Raw genomic sequence first — 22,136 nt, forward strand, 5'->3', positions numbered from 1 at the left:
TTTTTTAAATATTTGTCCTATTTAAATATAACAAGACAAAAAATGAGCACGTTAACATATAGCATAGAATAAACAGCTGTGACTGCCTTCATGTAATTTTTTTCTTCCCCCAAGCTTTCTGCTTCAGAATGGCATTTTCTGGTGAAACAAGTGGAGCATAGATATCAACTTCCCAGATTATAAAGAAAGAAAAACATATTCTTTGCTGCTGTATCTTACAGCTAGATTTAAAAAACAAACAACAACAACAAAAAAAAACGCCTCAGTTTCCCCCCATCACACACAAATTCAGTCCGGTAAAGAGAGATCAGATGACTCTGGTCTGAGCATCTGATTTTGGTGGAAAAGCAATTTCCGAGGACTTGAGAAGTATTAAACTTGACTCTTGTACTCTGTCCTTCTCCTTTGCTGGGTATGTAATGGTGAAGAAAGCTAAGAAATCCCTGTCTGCAGCCAGATCTCTTCTTCTCGTATGCAGTGGCGCGAATAAAAGTGACTGGTGTCTAGGCCAGACATAAAAATCGAATTATGGTGCTTAATTTGTTGCTTGTGGCTCATGCAGAAACAGCAATTTATGAAAGCACATCCTGAGTACCTCTTTTGTTTTTACTTTAGGAAAAATCCTCTTGATCCGAAATCAAAACTTCTCAGTTCCTTTGCCCAGGTCTAATTACACAGTACTGTAACACTGCAGTGACGCAGCAGGCTGACGTGGTCATATGCTGGAACAGAAAACTAACAGCTGAATCCTTCTGGTGTTGGGGTAGTAAAGGATGCTCTGGGTGACAGTCTATATGGTATGATTTAGTGTTGCAAACCAGGGGTTGTCATAGCATATGTAACCAGGTGCTGGTTTCGAATTTTCCAGGAAATGCTTGCTGTATGAGGCTTTGTTCCTCAGCCGCTGCTGCTGTCAAAGTGCATATAAAGTAGTCGTGGTCTCTTACCCAAAAGTTTATCAGGATGTGAACTTCAGGACCCTATCTGCAGTAATTTCCTATGGCTCTATTACATAATTTAGAATATTTGTGATTATTTCAAAACCTGAGGGTTAATTTCACAACTCCACTCTAGAATCTTCATTTTCTTTCATGGTAGAAGAGTTGCTACCTTTATTAATCCATACTACGTATTTAATCTGCTGTTTTCTTTGCCTGCAGATTATCATCTGATGTGAATGCTCTAGAAATTATGGATGCATTTTCTGCATACTGATTTCCTGAAAGTCTTAGATTGATGTGATTTTTTTGGTCTGTCAATGACGAGGCAGAGTAGAGGGAAATTCTCATTCCTTAATGTGTTTTAGGAGTTAAATGAGGCCATGTTACTTTATGCTGATGGCACGAAGGGATTTTCCTACCTATTTTGAGTGTTACTCTGGTGAGCTGCAGTTTAAATTTGGCAGTTCATTTAACCAGTTGGAAGAAAATGAAACGTCATGACAGTTTAATACATGAACAATCTGCTATATGAGCCAATATATGTATGTACAAATATAGCTCTTGGGTGAAGAGCCCAGTGGCCATCATCTAAACAGGCTGTCTTCAGCAGCCATCGTCGTGATAAAAGAAGTAATATAATTGGTAGGTCTGTTTACCTGCGAAGCAAGCCAAGATACAGTCAGCCTTTGGATGTGCCAGAAGAAACCTATCTTGAAATTTCTCAAGAAATAATTTAGCCAACTAATAATCTAATGGCACTGTTTAGAGAGGTGCACGAGTTTTTTTTGCTCCTCTTATGCATGAGCCTTCTTTGGGGTGTACTGACTATTGGAGTCTTTTTCTCTAAGTAATTGGAGATAATTGTTTTTGTAAATGAAGGCAGCTATACTAACTACACCCAAGCACGAGTACACGATGAATTTAGGAACCATAAACTACTAAAATGCCTTACAGAGATGTATATGCAGGTTCACAGAAAATGCTTCTGCAATTAAACAAGATTTTCTTTGAGGTTTCTTGTTGCTGAGTTTCTTCTGTTTTTGAACAGGATTACAAAAGCTCTACGTTACAGAGCATGGTTTGTGGTGTACCACCAATTCTTTGTAAATAATTCCATCAGGGATTAGAAAATGGGAGGAAGGTAGTTTGCAAAATTTTCTTAGAAGACATGTTCACTAGCTGATTAATTGTTAATGTTCGTAATGCACACAGGTGACATGGTTCTGTCTTAGGGTTTGGCTGGAGGTTTTTTGACTTAGTTATGCAGAAAGTTGTTGGTCAGTGTTAAACTGTGCAAGGTGCTAACTAACATTTTTGTACCTGTTTCTTGAAAGCAAAAAGACACAATTTCAAGAACTGTAAATTGATAGATAATCCTGTTGCTATATATGTTTTCATTTCTTCTAAGATTTTTTTATTTATTTATTTTTAACCTAATGTTTCTCCTGTTTCTACAAATCATTCCTGTTGGCTTGAGCAACAAGCTCAAGCTTACGGCTCCTCAGGAACAGGAGGCTGATGCTCCCATGTTTGTAGACCGCATAAGTGCTTCTCTGAAGCTTTGCGTTGCAGTTATAATGAACCTGAAATGCTTCGATTTGTACAGGAAAAGAGCTTATTAAACAGTATTTCTAGAATCATGATTAAACTTGGACATTGCATCAACCTAACAGGTTGGGGGATATGATTTATTTTACTAAATGTTAGGTTTTTAAATGAACCACAAAGTCTTTACCATTTGGTTTTGATGTCACAAATTAGGCCAACTTAATTTTATTTTTTTTCTATGCATAAAATATGCCAAAACTTAAGATATAGTTAGTTTATTATTTCTGCTGACTCAGACATCTCATAGATGAATACTCCTCACCTTGATTTCTGCAAGGAACTCTTGTCAATGTTACAACATTGGTCCTTTAGTAGTTGTTTCATTAGTCATATAAATGGAATATTTCACTAACAGGATAATGACTTTACAGTCTGTCGTAAGGATTCTGTTTCATGTCCGTATTCAGATGAAGTTTTCCAAAATATGTTCAGATTTTGTGATAAAAGTTTTAATTTCAGTTTTCTAACAAGATCCATATTACTAAGTTCACACCATTTAAAATGAATTTAAGAACAAAAAAAGAAATAGCAGTGTTTTCATGAAAACATAAAAGATGAACGAATCTGAAGTGGACTGCTTGCAGAATTTCTAACAGATTGATGAAGCAGAGATAGCGTTCAGAATAAGAAATTGTAAACAGAGTTGCATTTTTTTCTTCTTACGTGACGAAACTGTTAAAGGGAGCATAGAAAAGCATTTTCTTTTTCTTCGGTAAAAATAATTATTTTATTGTTTTTTTCTAGTACTCTGGTGATTTGAAGTAGGCGTATTCACTCCGAAAATGCTAGGAGCAGTCTTGCTCTTTATAGGAAGGTGGTACGTTTCGGATTCTAAGAAAATCTTTTAGCAGTTGCAATTGGATTAAGCAGGCTACTGAAGACAGCTCTCATTTTTACGGTCACAGCCTTAGTAGCAAAGAACATGTGTTTGTGCATCAGTCCATCTTCAGTAAAGCAGCTATCCCAAACAGAGCCTGCAGCCCTGAGGCACGTCCTTCCTGTGGCCCCACAACTTTTCCTCTGGGGTTGCAGCAGCAGCCGCGGGAGTTGGCCAGGCTCTGGCATCTGCTTGGCATCCGTGTTTCTTCCCTACTATGTTTTTTGGAGCAGCTGTCAGGTTTTTCTTTCCAGGTTTGAAAGTTCTCAAGTTCTTACTGTGTAGCAAGTTGGATATATGAAGACCTGGAGGAATCTCATCCCAACAAACAGTTTGCAGTTAGGAGAAATTTGCTATGTTGGTACTCAATTTTTTTATTGCTATCATTTTATTTTTACGAGACATATTGAAAAAGTTGGTTTGCTTCTTTTCAACCAACAGGTTCGCCATAAAATGACACAGAAGGTTTATGCAATGAAGCTACTTAGTAAATTTGAAATGATCAAGAGATCAGATTCAGCCTTTTTCTGGGAAGAAAGAGATATCATGGCCTTCGCCAACAGTCCATGGGTGGTTCAGGTAAGGAAGAAATGTAAGAGTAAAATAATAATATTAAAGCCATAAATCATTCCTAGTCTTGAGCTGGATTTGAATTTACTTCTAAACTCAATGGTTTAGATTCAGATCGTACTTTTTAAAGATGCGTGTTTACAGCAATTTCAGTGAGTTTTGTGCATTTGGTTATGTTAGGACGTAGATTAACTTGTATTTTGGTCACTAAAATGCATCATAAAATGGAATTAAACAGAATTTTAAGTATCCAGAATGAACAGAATTAAGTATCCAAATAATTATTGGGAATAACGGAGATAAGAGAAGTTATGGTTCCAGCTAGAAAAAAATCTGTGTAGGAATATAGAAACAAATGCCAGCGTTACTTCCAGTCTTTCTTGATGATATGGTCAGTTGATCACAAGAAATTAGTATTATGAGTGCCTGAAGATGTTACTGGCCTTTAAGTTGAGATATGCTAGGTGGATGAGCGCACACTCCTAGTGTCCTGCAAGACGGGAGACTGTAACAGTAGTTTGCTTGAAACCATCCTCTCTCTGGGGGTCAGTTACCACATCTCAGCTCAGAAGCAATATCCTCCTGCTGATGGAGAGTTGACTTCTTCAGCTGTTCTTGAACACTGTTGCTTGCAACTGTCTCATGGTAGTCGTTATCATGTTTGTAAAATGGATTATCCTTTTGGGAAGAATTAGTGCTAAATACTGCAATTTGTTATAACTGGTAGACTACACGGATTAATAAAATGTGTAGTGAAAGTATACGTTTAGGGAATGGTATTACTAATATATTTTGTTAAATAATTAATACATTTAAATCCTCTCAGTTACATTGCTGTGCTTCTGTATTTTTAGAAAGTAAAAACAGGCCTTAAGCTCTCCATATATTTTTCATAATATTTTACATCATGCCTGCAAGCAACGTTTCACTTTTTTTTTTTTCATTTAGATGTTTTGCTCTTCTGAGCATATTCTGTATTCTTGCCTGTATTCAGGCGAAACACCTAACAGAATAGATGACTTATTTACTACTTTGGTTTTGTTCTAGTGACAGAAGTTGTCTAGAAAGTATTTTTATTTTTTTACAGTTGAACTGAAAGATCATGCAGTTGAAAGAAAATGTCTGACTATTATCACAGAAAAGGGTATTGCATGATATTTATATGTGCATGTATATTTGTAAATGGAAAATGTCAACTGTATTATAGCTGCAATTGTGCTTTCTGTGATGGAGTGTATAGGAGCGATATATTTAGCTATTGTGGTCCCGGGGGGTTGGAGCTGGTTTTAAGAAAATGTAGGTCCCGCTCTCTGAGGTGGAAACTGGGACAGATCACACTGCTTCTCTGTGTCTTCTTCATGTGGGGGGAAAAAAAAAAAAGTGAAAGCAGAGCCCTAGATACAGATTCACAGATTCACAGATTTCTCTAGGTTGGAAGAGACCTCAAGATCATCGAGTCCAACCTCCGACCTAACACTAAGTACTCCACTAAACCATATCCCTAAGCTCTACATCTAAACGTCTTTTAAAGACCTCCAGGGATGGTGACTCCACCACCTCCCTGGGCAGCCCGTTCCAATGCTTAATAACCCTTTCGGTAAAGAAGTACTTCCTAACATCCAACCTAAAACTCCCCTGTCGCAACTTTAGCCCATTCCCCCTCGTCCTGTCACCAGGCACGTGGGAGAATAGACCAACCCCCACCTCTCTACAGCCTCCTTTCAGGTAACTGTAGAGAGCGATGAGGTCTCCCCTGAGCCTCCTCTTCTCCAGGCTGAACAAGCCCAGCTCCCTCAGCCGTTCCTCGTAAGACTTGTTCTCCAGACCCCTCACCAGCTTGGTCGCCCTTCTCTGGACTCGCTCGAGCACGTCCATGTCCTTCCTGTAGCGAGGGGCCCAAAACTGAACACAGTACTCGAGGTGCGGCCTCACCAGAGCCGAGTACAGGGGCACAATCACTTCCCTCGACCTGCTGGCCACACTGCTTCTTATACAGGCCAGGATGCCGTTGGCCTTCTTGGCCACCTGAGCACACTGCTGGCTCATATTCAGCCGACTATCCACCAATACTCCCAGGTCCTTCTCGGCCAGGCAGCTTTCCAGCCACTCATCTCCCAGCCTGTAGCTCTGCTTGGGGTTGTTGCAGCCCAGGTGCAGGACCCGGCACTTGGCCTTGTTGAACTTCATGCAGTTGACCCCAGCCCATACTGTTGATTTTATGAAATCCCTTGAGAACTATACTGAAAGTGCTGTATAAAGGCATAGTGTTATTTATCGTTGTGTTAAATTAATGCCTTTAGGTATGGGAATACAGGCCCTGTTTTGGATTTTAATTTAGACTTTAATGATTAAATACATGATCACATTATGTATTGTATATACTATCTGTGTGTGAAAAGTAATACACAGTAAATTTTACTATGAAGGTCCAATCTGTAATAAATTTCCTATCTTTCTGGGTTCCTTGTCCTCCACAGACTCCCTAGTTCTGATTTCTTCCTTTCCATTCATCCTTTTTTTTATTGCCTTTGAACTTTGTGTGAGTAACTTAAAGATGTGAATACTTTTAATTTTTAATGTAAAAGAGCAGTATTCTCTGAGAAAGTGACTTTCAGATACATAGTGATTCTTTTTGCTGTTTTGGGTCATTTTCAGACCCGGTGATTGCTGAGTGAAATTCTATAAAATTTCAGTGCTCTGGGTCTGAAATATGTTTTAAAAAGACTAAACTTACTTTAACTATCATGCCAGTTGGAAACATAGTAGCTGCAATGCATACCAAACAGTTGATTTCATTGTTAAGGATAATTTCTTTACATTGTATTATTGTGTTGTTATTTCTGTTCTGATTTTTTTCTCATTTCAGCATACATGTTTTAGGACAAAAATCAGTATTGACAGGTTTTGTTTTTTTTTTTTTATAAATATATATTGAAATGTTACACATATATGTTTATAGTATATGAAATTCAGAAAATGTGTAAAATACTCTTCACTATTGAACTATTTTCAAATCCTTACAAGGTACCCCCTTTCTCAGATTCAATATTTGGCATTTTGATTAGTAGTGATACTTCTTAATGCCAAGAAACATGGAGATTTACATAGTCATACCACTGAAGTAACAGGGAAATCTTTTTTGTTTCCTTAAAACTGAAAGTGAGAGTTTTCAAAGCTCATTAAATTTCAAGTTACTGCAATAATTAGTAGGAAATAGAGATTATTTGAATATATAAAATAAAGTTATTTTACATCCTTGCAAATGTATGCTCAGGCTTAATGCAACTTGAAGTATTCAAGTACTTTATTATTTTTCCCAGCTGTCTCTGAAAAATAATTGCTCCTTTTCCTTTTTTTTCTCTATGTTGCAGCTTTTTTGTGCCTTTCAAGATGACAAATACTTGTATATGGTAATGGAATACATGCCAGGAGGAGATCTTGTAAACCTTATGAGCAATTACGATGTGCCTGAGAAATGGGCCAAGTTCTATACAGCTGAAGTTGTTCTTGCTCTTGATGCAATTCACTCCATGGGCTTGATACACAGAGATGTGAAGCCTGACAACATGCTTTTAGATAAATATGGGCATCTGAAGCTGGCAGACTTTGGCACTTGCATGAAAATGGATGAAGTAAGTATGCAACTGAATAATATATCATCTATAAACTGTAATTCTAAGGATATTTTCTTATGAGTTATAATACCCAAAGGAATACTTATCAAATGGTCCACTTGGTTGGAAAGCTGTTCCTTGTCTCCTAGTTTTAAATACAAGGGTACTTTAAATACTGTAACATTGTCTATAACAAACTGTTTTGGCACATGGAAGAAGGAAATAAACTTACTTTTTGTTATTTTTGAAAGCATGCGTGTTTATGAATTTCTGAGGTTCATCTTTTTGCCAAATGTCTGAAAAGCTTATGAGACAACTCCTAGTTTCAACATTAGTAACCTTGGAACAGTTCATAAGCTGACAGTTTTCTATAAATGAAATGATTTTATAGGCAATATAACATTCTTATATATATTTTTTTTTCTAGGTCTAATTGTTCTCATAGCATCCTCTAGTGGTCATTAAAATGAGGTCACAGTAAGGCAGCAGTGGAATGTGATCTATTGATTAAAATTTATGTTTGCTATTAGTCAAAATGTCATATTTTAGCTGTCTAGATTGTATCATGTGCAGCCAAATACAGTTTTCTAATGAAGTTGCATAAGAATAGCTATTGTATTTTTAACAAGATGCGCTACCTTGTATTATTAAAGGAGACATAGAAATAAAACTATCTTTAATAGTTTGCACAAATCTTCCCTGACAAACAGTGTCAGGCAATTTACATGATACATTCTTCCTATGAAATTAAAACAGATGCTCAAAAACTTGTATGAATGTATCATTTACTTGGGCTTTGAAAGATTTCTGTGTTAATGTTGGCAAGGATGATCCTTTCTCAGCTTATTTGCTTTAATGTGTTAGATTCTGTATTATTTAGGTAGTGCTTGGTATAGTTTCTGAAACCTACTTAATTTGCATTTGCATTGTTAAGTTAGTATCTATCCAGCTGTATCTAGAATTGCTGTCATTTTTTTCCCCCTTCAAGTGACAATATATTACTCTTGAACACATCTGTTTATTGAGATTCAATAGTCTGTTTAGTTTGGCTGATACTGTAGTTGTTATTCCAAAGATGTACAGATTGTTTACCTCCACTTTTCTTATTTAGCTGCCTGTATTGTAGGGGACAGCCTTTATTTTAACTGGAAAAGTCAAAAGTGGTATTTGATCTCTTAATACAGTCTTTAGATTATCCTTCATTTTGAGCCAATTAGACTGTAGGTTTTAAGGAAATCTAATGTTCATCAGAAGAGACAATAAAAAAGCTTCAAAAAGTTCAAAACATTTATCTATAAAAAAGGAAATCACTTATGCTATGTTAGGGAGCCCAGAATTTGTGAGCCTAAGTTGGTTTTTTTCTTTTTTTTTTTTTACTTTGTTTTGTTTGTTTTGTCTAAAAGCATGGAATACTAAAATGTGGCTGATCATGCTGTAATGAGAACTGCATGCACAGCTCTTGTGAAGAGCTATAGCAAGCTCCATTTTGGACTGGGCATTATCAATGAATCGGTGATCTCTTAAAGAAGTTAATTTTTAACAGGCTACATTTTAAGTTCCTCATGTTTCTCAGACTCAGTGGAATGGCAAAAATATTTTATACAGGAAGCTTTAGAAGTTGAGAGGCTCTGGACTGTCTCCAAATCTCATGCTACTTCTTACAAAACATGAACGCATCCCAGCTGTGTAAATATAATATTGATGTTGGCAGGATGATTTCTAGAAAATATATGCTTACCCAACACTTATTTATTTTTTCTGACTTGCAGTTCTTTTAGCAGTTGTACACATTAGCATCTTCCTTACACTGTTGAGAGCTGAAGAAAACTCTGCTTCAATTTTTGTGAGAGACACAGTTTGGAAGAGAGACTTTTTTGATACTTGCTGTGGAATTGAAATGAGTGTTAAGTTGTCCAGGCCACTCTGGACACTTGCAGCAGAATTCCTCCTTACCAGTATGTGGAAAGAATTGCTAAGTCTCTTAGTGATGTTTTCCAACATGAAAGGAACCGGCCTCTTTCTGTAACTTGGTTGTGATATTTTGGTGGTGGTGGTGTTTTTTTTTAAATCTGCAACAACGTGAATATCTGTAATTGAATAAAGGATGGAGTTGGCCTCAAAGGTTTAGTAGGAATTGTAATTCCCTTTTGGTACTTAGGTATTGAAAAGAAGCCCAGTGCAGGTTTCACCAGATGCTACTCTTTGGGTTTGCTGTAAGTAATAAACTAGGCAGTAGCATGGTTGACTACTGTAGGTGTTGCAGAGCCAGTAACTGCTAGTGCTGCCTGGCTCAGTACATAGCTCTGGCTTGTGCTAACTGTGCTTTCAGGACAGCACAGGCTTAGAAAATGTCTGTTGAAAAGAGATGTGACTGAAAGAGGAACCATTTATCACTTGGGATTATTGCCTCGGCTCAGATAGTTTAGCTGAAAGAAGAAATGTGCCTCTCCTTAGAACTTGGCTTATTTCACAGAGTAACAGAATGGCTCAGGTTGGAGGGGACCTCTGGAGGTCATCTGGTCGAGCCCTCCTGCTCAGCAGGACACTGATTTCTCCTCGATGCTCCTCCAAGACTCTGCTGGATCCTTCTTGCTTCAGTTTGTTGTCTGCAGCCTGAGGGTAGTATTAACACCTGATCTGCAGTGTCCTAACATATCCGCACCAGCACTCTCCAGCTCTTGTTTGCTGATAAGAAATTCATGAGGGAATGAAAGTCTAATTCTTAGCCTTGGTCCAAGACAGCAACTCATTCGGGTCTGGCTGAGGATGAAACCAGAACTGCTTTGCCTTCAGCAGTGTAATGGTTTTGTACGATCGATCCTAGGAAACACAGTAGCCTCACAGCCAAATCTTCACAAGCTGTGAGAACATACTGTCTTGTTGACAACTTCTTTTTTTGGTTGTTTGGTTTTGTGGTGTTTTTTTTAAGCTCTTCACTGCACATCTGTCACATAGCTGCGGGAGCTTCCTTCAAATGGGGTTCCAAGATCCACCCTGATCTTTGGAGGTGGTGAGAAAAGTCTCAGGAAAAATGCCAGCCTGAGACTACTGAGAGGAAGTTTAGTATCAGAACTGCTATAAATAAGTGTGGTGTTCGGCATAAAACAGGGGCTTAGGATTTGAAACACAGGAGTGGCACTTTGTCCAGAGAAAACGGCCCCCTTCAGATCTCTTCTCAGCTGATGAAATACAGAAGGCAGAAGCCATCTCACAGAATGTACAGAATGTCAAGATGTCATGTAGCGCACAGAGAGGACTTCCCTGTTTACTTGGCTTAGATGCCAGAGATGACAGAAGCTGGTCCGACTGTGGTAGTAAGAGTACCCAGTACTTAAAAATACATACAGGACAACACCCAAGTTTCTAGTCAAGTGATAATACATTTTTAGATTTGCTCCTGAGACGGACAGTAGCGAGTTCTGTGGGGAGAAAGAGTAACCAACGCCACGTGGTTAAGAGAAATACAGCCCTCTGAAAACTGATGTTAGCACACAGAGCCCTTTTGTTTTGCCTGGAGAAATATTTTTGTTTGTTTGTTTTGTTCTTTGACATCTTGTCTAAAAACTTAAGGCCTTGTACAGTGGAATTCTTTAGCATCTACAACATCATTGACGAGAAGCTTTCTTGTCACCACCTACCAGCCATCAGACTTGGGTAGGGCCGCCTTTTCCTCATAAAACATTAACATGTATAAAATATTAAAAAGTGTTCTTGTTTTGCTGTATTAATTACAGAGGAATGGGAAATGGGGTGTCATTAAGTGCTTAGGTGTCAAGGTGATGCAGCTGATCTTGTGACTGAAGCTGCAGTCCTCAGAGAAGCCTCTCAGCACCGTTGTGGTGACATTATATTTAACGTATCTTCTTACTTGGGGAGGGATTCAGGTGGCTTCAGCCAGGCTTCACCGAGGGAAGGCACAGACATTCCCTTGTTGTAATTTTGCATTTGGGTAAGGAAGGCGTGGACGTGCACCAGTGCTGGAGGCAGTTGCCTCATTACGATGCCGCAGCCCTACTTGCCTGAGTGCTGTTAGAAGCAGAACGACAAAGTAATTGTTCTCGTCTTGTGCCAGATCCGTTTTTGAGTGTTCTTGGCTTTGGATTTCTGGAGCCTTTGGGCTTTAGCTTATTTTCCAGTGCTATTTCCATAATGTCATTTAATGTAAAACGCAATATTTTTCTTTCTCCAAAGAGTGCATTAGCTCCTCTAAAATGAGTTGCTTCATTTTCTTAGCCCAGGATGATCAAGTGGTATGCTTTTATCTGGCTCATTGTGCAGGAAACAGAAGTAAGCCTGCTCTTCATTCTGGAACTGAGAAATTAAACTTCCTTTACATTTTAGCTTCAGCATAGAGTTGTAGAGGAAGATAAGCATTTACAAGGAAGAGATCTTCAGTACTCCTTAAGTCCCTGCAGTATTAGTGTTTTGGCCTACTGGTTCATGACTTTCCAGGATCCTGTTTTCGTACATAAATAAAATTTCCTGGCAGTTTGTATTATATGTGAAAAGAAATACTCTCATTTGGTATTTAATTTTTCTGCATATAGATAGTTCCAAAAGCAAAATTGATTCTTTTCATTTATTTAGATATGGATTTTGGCTTCAGTTGTTCCTACTGATACTCTGTATTAACATTCAGCCAAAGGTGATGGCTGTATTAATATTCAGCCAAAAGTGATGGCAAAATGCACAGAGAACTTTGTAAGGTAACTTAGAAAAGACTCGAGGCTGAGTGACATAGTAAAAGATGAATGTATTTTTGGTACTTCTTTAGCTTCATCCAGGATTTTATTTCATTCATCCATCTGGTCTCTCTGGCATGAATGCAATGAATTTCATTAAAGGAAATAAGTCTTGTAAGTTTGAACCAGCATGCTGGCAGATCTGCTGATATTTCTGCATTACTTAGCCCCTGCATTTGTAGTCTGTCAGTGTGAAGCAAAGAGGATAAAGAGTCACTCCATTAGTACAACTAAGTTAATATGTTAATAAAAATCACTTAGTTATATTTTACTTTATTTTTCTTAAAACTTGGCTGTTCTTTAAACATAGCTTTAACTTTTAACTTTTTTCTAAGTAAAAAAAAAGACGTGGCCATAAGAATTTACCTGTAAGTTGCTGAATTGTTTGATTTACACAAAAATGTTACGTACCTGCTTTGTAGGGCCTAACTAAGCTAATCAAAATTATTCAGAAACTTGTCCTTGAATTTAGTGAGGTAAGGAGCAGTCCAATATAGCATGTGTTTGTTCATATTGAAAATGAGTAAAATCACAAAATTTTTCAATTTTTGAGATATATTTAATAAGGAGAGGAGGGCAGGTTACCAGGATTTGTCATTCCAATCCGTATTGCTTTTGGAGTAAAAATAGAAGCTTTCAAACGTGTACCTCAAACCAAGCGTTACGGGTTATATTTTTTTATTATGTTATCCTGGTTAACTAATACGCTACTGCAGTTTTGTGTGAAGACTCAGCAGTATGTCTAATGGAGCTGTTTGACTTGCTGCTGTTGCACAGACAGGCATGGTGCGCTGTGACACGGCTGTTGGAACCCCCGACTACATATCCCCCGAAGTCTTGAAATCGCAAGGGGGCGATGGCTATTACGGACGGGAATGTGACTGGTGGTCTGTAGGAGTTTTCCTTTTTGAGATGCTAGTTGGTAAGTAGCAATTTCTTTCTGCTAATAACATTGGCATTTAGTCTTTACTGTGCCTTCACATGTGCTTTGTTGCCAGGGGGCTGGTTGTGCGTCATTATCTCACGGCTTCTGACTTCTGCCTGGTGCGGTTGTTTCATTCCTGTTCCCTGGGCTTTCTGTCACTCTTCTGCTGCGACAGCTGTTTGGGTGCTTGCACAGCGATTAGTTCCCTGACTTGGTTCAGCTTAAAACTAATTCTTAGGATAGTTTTTGACTTGGATCAGCTACCCCACAATCTCAATAAATTCTTGTCCCATTTTTGGGGCAGCATGGAGATGTCAGGGATGCAGAGATGGGAAAAGAGTGGGAAGGGCAAGACTTGTTTGGTTTGTTTGATTGTTTTCATGGTTGCTTTATTTTGTTTTGTTTGTATTTGGTTTGGTTTGTTTCTTCCCTCCTCTCCCAGCAATTGCTTCTGTTATGTCAAAATGACTGTGGAAGTATAGCTTAATTCTTTCTTTTGTGCTTGGGTCAGGATTTTCCAATAAAGTAAACTGGACTGCTATGGCAACTAACATAGAATATAATCTGTTAAAGAGATGAGTCATCTGTGATTTAAAATACACTGAAGATCAGTATTATAGTTTGATTATAGAAGGATGGAATTGAGCATGTAATTACTCAAAATTCAAATCAGCATGTTCTGGGAATGTTGCAGATCTGATGTTTCTGGCATCCTGAGCCAGGAAAGACACTTCAATGTATGCTGCTATTGAAATCTCCATGCCTTTGGGAATTAAGGCATTCTGATGTACAAGAAGTATATTTTGTAATTATCAATCTCATAAACAATTTTAGCAATAAATAGAATTCTTCAGTTATTAGAATACTGGACATAGCTGCTCAGAAATGTTTTCTCAGAACTTCATTTTTTGCTGTATCTAAGAGGTTGCTCACCTTTTTATCCCTCTAATGAAAACATTTTTTGATGTGAAAGTGAAGAGGTACACTTTTTACAGAAGCTTGGTTATGTAAAGGATCCTATACATGCTTAGGACAAAAATCCATCTGCATTTCACTGCATCATCGTGGCTTTATTCCAGGCTTTCAGTATGGGTCATTTAATTTTAAAGGGTTTATTTGGTGTAGTTTTTCATAAAGTTTGGAGTTGTGTGTTGAAAAATTCCTAACATTTCACAGGTCTCATGTATTTTTCCTACCAAAGGCCATCTTGTTATAATATTTGAACCTACACTATTTTTACTACTTTTTTTTTCTTTAGTATTCAACATCATTTTTTATTGTGTATATTCTAGACTGGAATCTTTGGTTTTGTAAAGGCTATGATTTTTAGACACTTTTTCTGATGGGAGTTAAGTCATGGCTTTGTTTCTGTTTTGGTTTTAGCCACGTCATACTGCTAGATGTGATTAACACTGTACCCTTTCTGCTGAACTCTCTCTCTTCATTCTTTGCGCTTCTCATGTCGCCCCCCCCCCCCTTTTTTCATTTAATCTGAGCCTCTCTCTGCCTCTGAAGAGGATATGTGATTTACTATCTATGCAGTCTTTTTGAAATGTTAAAACCTGCTTCACCTTTATACTGAAAATTACAGGGCCTGGTTATGCCCTGTAATTTGTTTGTTTATTTGTTGTTCTACAGTCATCATCTTATTCCAACCTCAGTTGTATTTCCTGTCTACCAGCACCAACATGATTTTCTTCAGTGGCTCTGTTTACAAACACAGTATTTGAGGCTCATGTGAGATCCATTTGACACTGTCTGAATCAAGATGCTGCTTCTCTTAGATAACCTTTTAATTTTCTTGGTTCTTGTATTTGAACTATTCAAGACAGATCTTCTACTCCCACGTGCGTATTGTTATGAAACAGGCACCTATAAGATGGCTTGGAGTGTTTGATAGTGGCTAGCTGACGTTTGAAACCCTTATCACTTTTCTTATCATAGAATCAGAATCATTAAGGTTGGAAAAGACCTCCAAGATCATCTGGTCCAGCCATCACCCTACCACCAACATCACCCACTAAACCATGTCCCTAAGCACCACGTCCAACCTTTCCTTAAACACCCCCAGGGACGGTGACTCCACCACCTCCCTGGGCAACCCCTTCCAATTTTAACCACTTTTTCTAAGAAGTTTCTCCTGATCAGCACCATCTCCCACAGCAAGGTACACCATTTGTTGAGCCATGTAAGATGGATGAATTGGAGATGAAATGGAGAAGACTGCTTCTTAGATCTGTGGTAAGGATGAGCAAAATGATGCTGGGTGTACTCAGTATCTGCCTCCTTTGCCACCAAGGGGCCTCCTGTGATGTCACCTGCCATCTACTGTGAGGGTCACCCTATAAAAAGGGCTGCCCTGTGTCTGGCAACATCTTGCCAAGATTCTCGCTCCTGCAGTTCAAGGAGACTTGGAGTAGGCAGGGTGCAGAGAAGTCAGGCAGGAACTGCCAGCCTTTGAGCGGTGCATTGCAAAAGCCAAAGGATGGATGTAATGTTCCGTCTGGGACAGAAGAGAAAATCTCAAGAAGTGAGATTTGGACACCTCAGTGGCCAACCCCCATGTAAGCGTCCAAGGCTGGATGAAATGGTGCGGCTGGGGAGGAAGAGGAAATCCACCCAAGAACTGGATTACCTCGATGGCCAACCCCCCCGTAAGCGTCAAAAGGTGGATGATGCAGAATTGGAATTGGACCCACTGACAAAGTATTTGCTGACCATCAGGGCGTGGGTCGACATTAACAAAATGATGGCAGTTTGGGGCAGATAGCCACCAACAGTGTTGGCGCAAGGAATCAGAGCTCAGCCTGAGAAGACCAATGTCCAGGCCACAGGCAGATGCCCGCCAACAGACTTGGCACAGACCATCATGGCGCAGCCTGAGAACAACATCCAGGCCACAGGCAGACACCCACCAATAAAGTTGGTGCAGACCGCCATGGTGACGCGTGAGGCCGATGTCCAGCCCAAGAACAAGCACCCATGAAGAAAATGGGGGCAGACCATCAAGGCACAGCCTGAGGAGGCCGATGTCCAGCCAGGGACGGACTGGGGGAATGACTGTGGATTTACCACCCGTGGGAAGCGGGGGTACCTTCCTGCAGCTGGCCCCTGCTTGCCTTTCACTTACCACCAATAAAAGACCTGTGAACTTCCGAGTGTTGCTTGAGTCCTCCTTTCCTGTCCTGTGCTGAGCCCCCAGGATTTTGACAGTTGAAAAGTTCTTTTTTTTCACCCCAGTAACAGTACCTAACATAAAAGAATTTTAGCATTAGCATTTCAATTCTGAAGTAGCATTGTCAAGAGACAGTTGACAATCGTTTTTAAAAGCCTTTGTGGACTTTCACACTTGTTTAATTATTTATTGTTAATTAATTTTAATTAATAAGCCATTAATTATTCACCTCCTCCATTAGGCCTGTGGATTGGTTGTGAAAAGGGATTTCTGTAAAAGTTGCGGCCTCTTGGTTACTGACCCAAACCATTTATATATGCAGGATGTTGTCAGTGAACTTCAATGTCACATACCTTTATTGATACTGATTCTTCTTCAGTTGTCCCAGTTTTACCTTTCTAAGTTTACGTGTGCAAAGAAACTAAAATTAACTAAACCTTACACTGCAAGCTTCTGGGTGAGAAAGGGCTGAATTTTAAAAGCTGCCTGCCCATGTTAATATGGGCACCCAAGCCGATATAATTTGTCTGTCAGCAAGATTTGAGAATCTGGGTTTGGTGGTGCCGTAACGTGCTCTGAAGGCTCCTGATCAGAACTGCCTTGCCCCAGGCTCACCTGCCCCTGGATAGGGGCTGGGAGAGCAGTGGTGGAGTCTCTTCAAGGAATGTGCCTCAGCAAATCCTTGCTGAGTTTTCCTCCCCTACACCCTTGGAAGTGCTTGAAGAGCGGCTTACATGTGGGTGTCATCCATCACGTAAATTAGAAAGCACAGCGACACTATTCAGGTAGAACAAAAGATGCAAGTCATTGGGCAAAAGTTTGGTAGTGATATGTCATACAGAGAATGGTTTAATGTGTAACAGGCATTTTGAAAAAGGAATATTCTAGCAGGATATGCTATTTTGTACCTTGTACTCCTTTTTTCTCTCTTAAATGTAAAGGCAATTTCAGGCTAAACTGCTTGTAGACTTTACATCTCTTCTCTTTTTTTGTCTTCTTCAACTTATATGACTTGAACACGCCTGAAAATCAGTCAACTTACTATTTTATTTTCAGGCGATACTCCTTTTTATGCAGACTCCTTAGTAGGAACATACAGTAAAATTATGGATCATAAGAACTCATTACATTTCCCAGATGATGTGGAAATCTCTAAGCACGCAAAGAACCTCATCTGTGCCTTTTTAACTGACAGGTAGGTGTATGTATTATTTTGGTACTGCTTCTATTTTAGATGGTATTAGCACATGTACGTTGTAAAAATGAATTCCTTCCATTGCTTTTCCTAACTTATGTTCAAATCTCTTCTGCAAAATCATCTGCGCTCTAGTTTTTCTTTTGGGGTGTTTTCCAGGTGCTCCATTTTATTTCTGTGAGTAGTTCTGATGGCTCATGCTACAACATAATTTGTGCTGAACAAATCCTCCCAGCTGTTGTGTGGTGTAAAACACAGCAACAAACCTGTAAGGTTGGAAGTAATTTGTAAGCCCCTAAAGGCAGGGGGACCAAATTGTTGTGCTCAGTGACTAAGTGGATGTTGCTTATAAAAAATGAAAACATGCTTTTATGAAGATAAGCATACATTTACCTAGTTTGTTCATTTTTTCATAGAACGTTTAAACTTTTTTTCATTTACCTTATGGTACTAATTGATAAGTGTAGCTAGCAAACAAAGAGGATGTTGTTCTGGCTATAAATTAATCATAGAGGTCTCCCTTGGTAGAGCTGAGCTCTACTCATTGATATTAGCTGTGTAAGCTTGTTCTTGACCTGAATATTTAAATTTTTAGTGTTAGAAAGCACAGATTATGTTAAATTTCTTTGATTTAAACGAACAACGCTGTAGGTCCAAAGTTAACTATGGGTTGATGATGCCTTTTTATGCTTTCCAGTGATCACCCAAATTTGACTTGTAGATAATCTAGCTTATAGAGAATGAGGGATTAGTAAAAATAAATGCAGAAATGCATTGTCTTATAATGTTTTTTGCATTCAAAGAGAATTGTTTGTTCTGCTGAGCAGGATCCCACTTGCTCAGGAAAGATAGGCGTTAAGTGTTTCAAACCAGTAGCTGCAGGGTGGAGAGAAAATAGGGGTAGAATTTAATAATGTGAATGCTGCGAGGTGTACTTCCACTACGTGTGTCCGTCTTCCTGTTTATATTTAATGCAGTGCTCGGGCGACTTATTTGAAACAGATGCCTTCTTTCTGTATGCGTGATAACTGCTGAGGCACTTAAAGGGACAAGAAGAAATAAGCATCTACCCCGTGATTTATTAGTTGTGTTACACGCATTGGTTTTATGTTCTGTTCCTGCAGATCATTTTAAGGGAAACTTCTCTTGGTCAAACTGGAAGTTTCTTGTTGAACTTTAGGTTTGCTTCATTGTAAATATCAGCAAAAGATGTGTCAGGGTTAGTTATGGGGCAGAGGATGGAATTCTTAAAATATTTATTTCAGTTCAGCTTTGAATAACTGTTCTGTGCAGTAAGTTAGACCTTCCTGCACTCGAGTCTTAAGGTTTGTCATGTGGTTTGGCAGACACCGGACTTCAGCAATTTTTTTTCCCCCAGGGTGTTGGGTTTTGTTTTTGTTTTTAGTTTCTTCTTATTTTTGCCTCAGTGCTCTCTCTCTCGCTTTACTCCCCACGTGGCAGACTCCAACTTCTGGACGTTTTAGCAGTCGCAGGCAGTGGATATTAAGAAACCAAGTACATTTTATATAAGAAGCTACAGATCTGTGGTTGGTGGTTTTTTGGTTTTCTTTTTTTCTTTTATTTGACTATTAATGCGGTTTACAGGGACAGCCTTTACAGAAAGTTGCTTTGCTGCTTATGAGCAAGTCAGAATTTAAAAACAAAGCAAAACAAAGTGCAGTTTTTCCTAATGTGAATTTGGTTTCTTTGCTACGTTTAGGGATGTGCGACTTGGGAGAAATGGGGTAGAAGAAATAAAGCATCACCCTTTCTTTAAGAGTGATCAGTGGAACTGGGACAACATTCGAGAGAGTAAGTAAATTAGTTTAAAAGTAAGCTTTTTTTTTTAAGTATTTGCATAAGGCTACTGTTCAGTAATAGCATATATGAAAAACTTTAGGCTCTATAAATTCAGCAAATCTTTTCTGTTATCAGGACAGATAACAACTTACAGATAACTTTCTTATTTATCATTTGTATTATAAAAACTGTATCAGTAAGAGATAATAAATACACGTTTTTCCCACTGAAATTATTCTCACATTTATCATGTTTGAATTTATAGATTTCTATAGATTTGAACGGCAAAACTGGATGTTTTAGAAATCTTGGCAGAATGAATGCTTATTAGGTTCTATTTTTGTGACTTTTGTTATTGTTGTTCTGATGGGTTTTTGTTTTATTTTATTCATTTTTTAACCTTTTAACCTTTTTTTTTTTTAATCTGTAATTAAGACTAGCTATAAGAGTGGTCTTGTTGGTTTTACTGCTTTTCACTGAAAGTATTGAGAACTTGATAGCTTTAGGCAGAAAAACAAGTACTTCTGTTCCTGTGCTTGATCATAACTTCTAAAGTATTTACTGAAGTTTCTTAAAATGGTGATTGTATTTAGTGTTCCATTCTAAAATGTGCTTACTTTAGCAAATACATTTTGAGCCTTAGGTATTCCATATATTAAGCAAATAATGAAAAAATACTTTTCCTTAGGGGAAAAAAATCTTCACAGTAATATTTACAGTTCTACTGCATGTTTAATAGATATTTAACTAGCGTGACAACTTACATTGTATGCTTCTTAATATTAGAGAGATACCAGTATATGCAAAGTGGCTGGAGTAAAGTTGATCTTTTCTCCCCTTTCTGTAGCTGCTGCTCCTGTTGTTCCTGAGCTTAGCAGTGATATAGACAGCAGTAATTTTGATGACATTGAGGATGACAAGGGAGACGTGGAAACCTTTCCAATCCCCAAAGCCTTCGTGGGAAACCAGCTGCCTTTTATAGGATTTACCTACTATAGAGACAATTTGTATGTGAGAATTTAATATGCATTTTTAGAAGTACACCTGCAGATTTTTCTTCTATCCTATCCCCCCCTTTATTTTTACCCTAGATACATAATTTATTCATTGCTTTATTTCATTTGTGTCCAATTGTGAAGATACAAAATGCAGAATTTAAGTAGAATTTAACAATTGTGGCTACCTTGATAATTCTGTTTAAATAAATAATATTTTTATATACATAAAAATTTATAGTCTCTTTGAAAATCTGGTTTTGGGTTTAAAATACTAGATTTTAAAATACTAGATTTGTAATTTAGCTCTAAAATAATTTTATATTAGTAGAATTAGAAAAAAGTTTACACAAAATAATAGCTTGCTAAGGCATCACTTGCCCCCCTCTTGCCTTTATTTTGCATTGTTAGTCGTATTCAGTGTGTTTGAGTAGTCATTAAATAATTGTGAGTATTAATTAAAAAATAAGCTGTTACGGATTTGGAAGTGTCTTCAATGTTGTACTTCACTTAAGAAAAGATTCAAATTAGAGAGATTCAAATTAGAAAAGATTCAAATTAGAAAGCTCTTACCGAGGTAAAACAAGCTTCATTCTGAGAATAGCCTAGGTCAAATTAAGACTTGAGAGAAGTGATTAAAATGCCTTGATTGGTGAGGTTGCCAGAGTTGTTGAAAACTCGAATAAGAGCAGGAGGGATTTGTTTTTGTTTTTGACAGGTTGCTAAGTGACTCCTCTCAATCTTGCAGAGAAAATGAATCGGTGCAATCTAGTAAAAATGAGGTTAGTGCCTTTTTTGTAAGTATTAATGAATGGTTAACTAATTTGGTTAAGTCTGTTAAGAAAAAGCAAAGTCAAAACCGGTGTCAAGAACCGGTGTTGGGGGGGGTGCCTTTTAGTTTTTTAATGCTCATTGATAAAAACTATGTTTTCCGTCTACAGGACAGCAAGGAGGTAGGTGAGTGTATTATTTGAATTATGAAAGGAAGCAAATCATTCCCACAGGATTTGTGTGGACACGATTTATCATGAAATACCGTAAATGTTTATTCACCAGTTTGTTAACAGTAAACCAATTATGTTTTGAAATAGTTTATGAATGAGTTGTTATATTCAAGTGTTAAGGCACTCCTGTGTGAAGATGAATGAATACAGATTTTTCTTGACTTCTTTTGGAATCCAGAATTTGTTTTGAAAACAAATGTGTAAGGCTCTGTTTGCTCCAAACAGCATTACTCTTGGAAAGGTTGTGATTCGTGGCTGCACACTGTCTGTGATTCATGACAGATTTATCCAGAGTTTGGAAGTGTAAATTGTCACCTACATTGATAAAGGAATGTTTATGAGCATAAATCTTTCTCTCAGTTGAAGTGAGTGTCTGAAGCACGTTTATCCATTTTTTTGAGGATCGCCAACTGAATTTAAATATGCAGATGACAGGAGAATGCTACAGATTTTTTCATGTAACAAACTTACTTCATTATACTACTTAAACATTTGTATTATTCAAGTGTAGCTAGTTTATGGTTAACATTTGTTAAAGCTTACTTAATTGTTAAACTTTGAAAAGGAGTTGTAAAGGAAATGCATTACGTATTGGGCAGCATAAATTTAAGCGCAAATATTTATGGGACTCCACTTCTTTCCTTCCTGTCATTAGTGAACAGAATAATAGTTTTAGTTTCCTGTTTAATA

The 22,136-nt window shown here is 38.0% G+C and overlaps 1 protein-coding gene across 2 annotated transcripts in view; it reads left to right on the top strand.

Annotated features, from left to right (window-relative positions):
• ROCK2 (Rho associated coiled-coil containing protein kinase 2) overlaps positions 1–22,136 on the top strand; it is a 104,758-nt gene that overhangs the window by 57,976 nt on the left and 24,646 nt on the right. For both annotated transcript variants that reach the window (XM_083830564.1, XM_083830563.1), the window contains exons 4-10: positions 3,868–4,005; positions 7,368–7,628; positions 13,130–13,274; positions 17,509–17,647; positions 19,368–19,459; positions 20,295–20,454; positions 21,161–21,224. In XM_083830564.1, the coding sequence (XP_083686690.1) occupies positions 3,868–4,005; positions 7,368–7,628; positions 13,130–13,274; positions 17,509–17,647; positions 19,368–19,459; positions 20,295–20,454; positions 21,161–21,224 (999 nt within the window). The remainder of the gene's footprint in view (positions 1–3,867; positions 4,006–7,367; positions 7,629–13,129; positions 13,275–17,508; positions 17,648–19,367; positions 19,460–20,294; positions 20,455–21,160; positions 21,225–22,136) is intronic.

Source organism: Anser anser, assembly GCF_964211835.1.
Source record: "Anser anser genome assembly, chromosome: 3".
NCBI classification, from domain to species: domain Eukaryota; kingdom Metazoa; phylum Chordata; class Aves; order Anseriformes; family Anatidae; genus Anser; species Anser anser.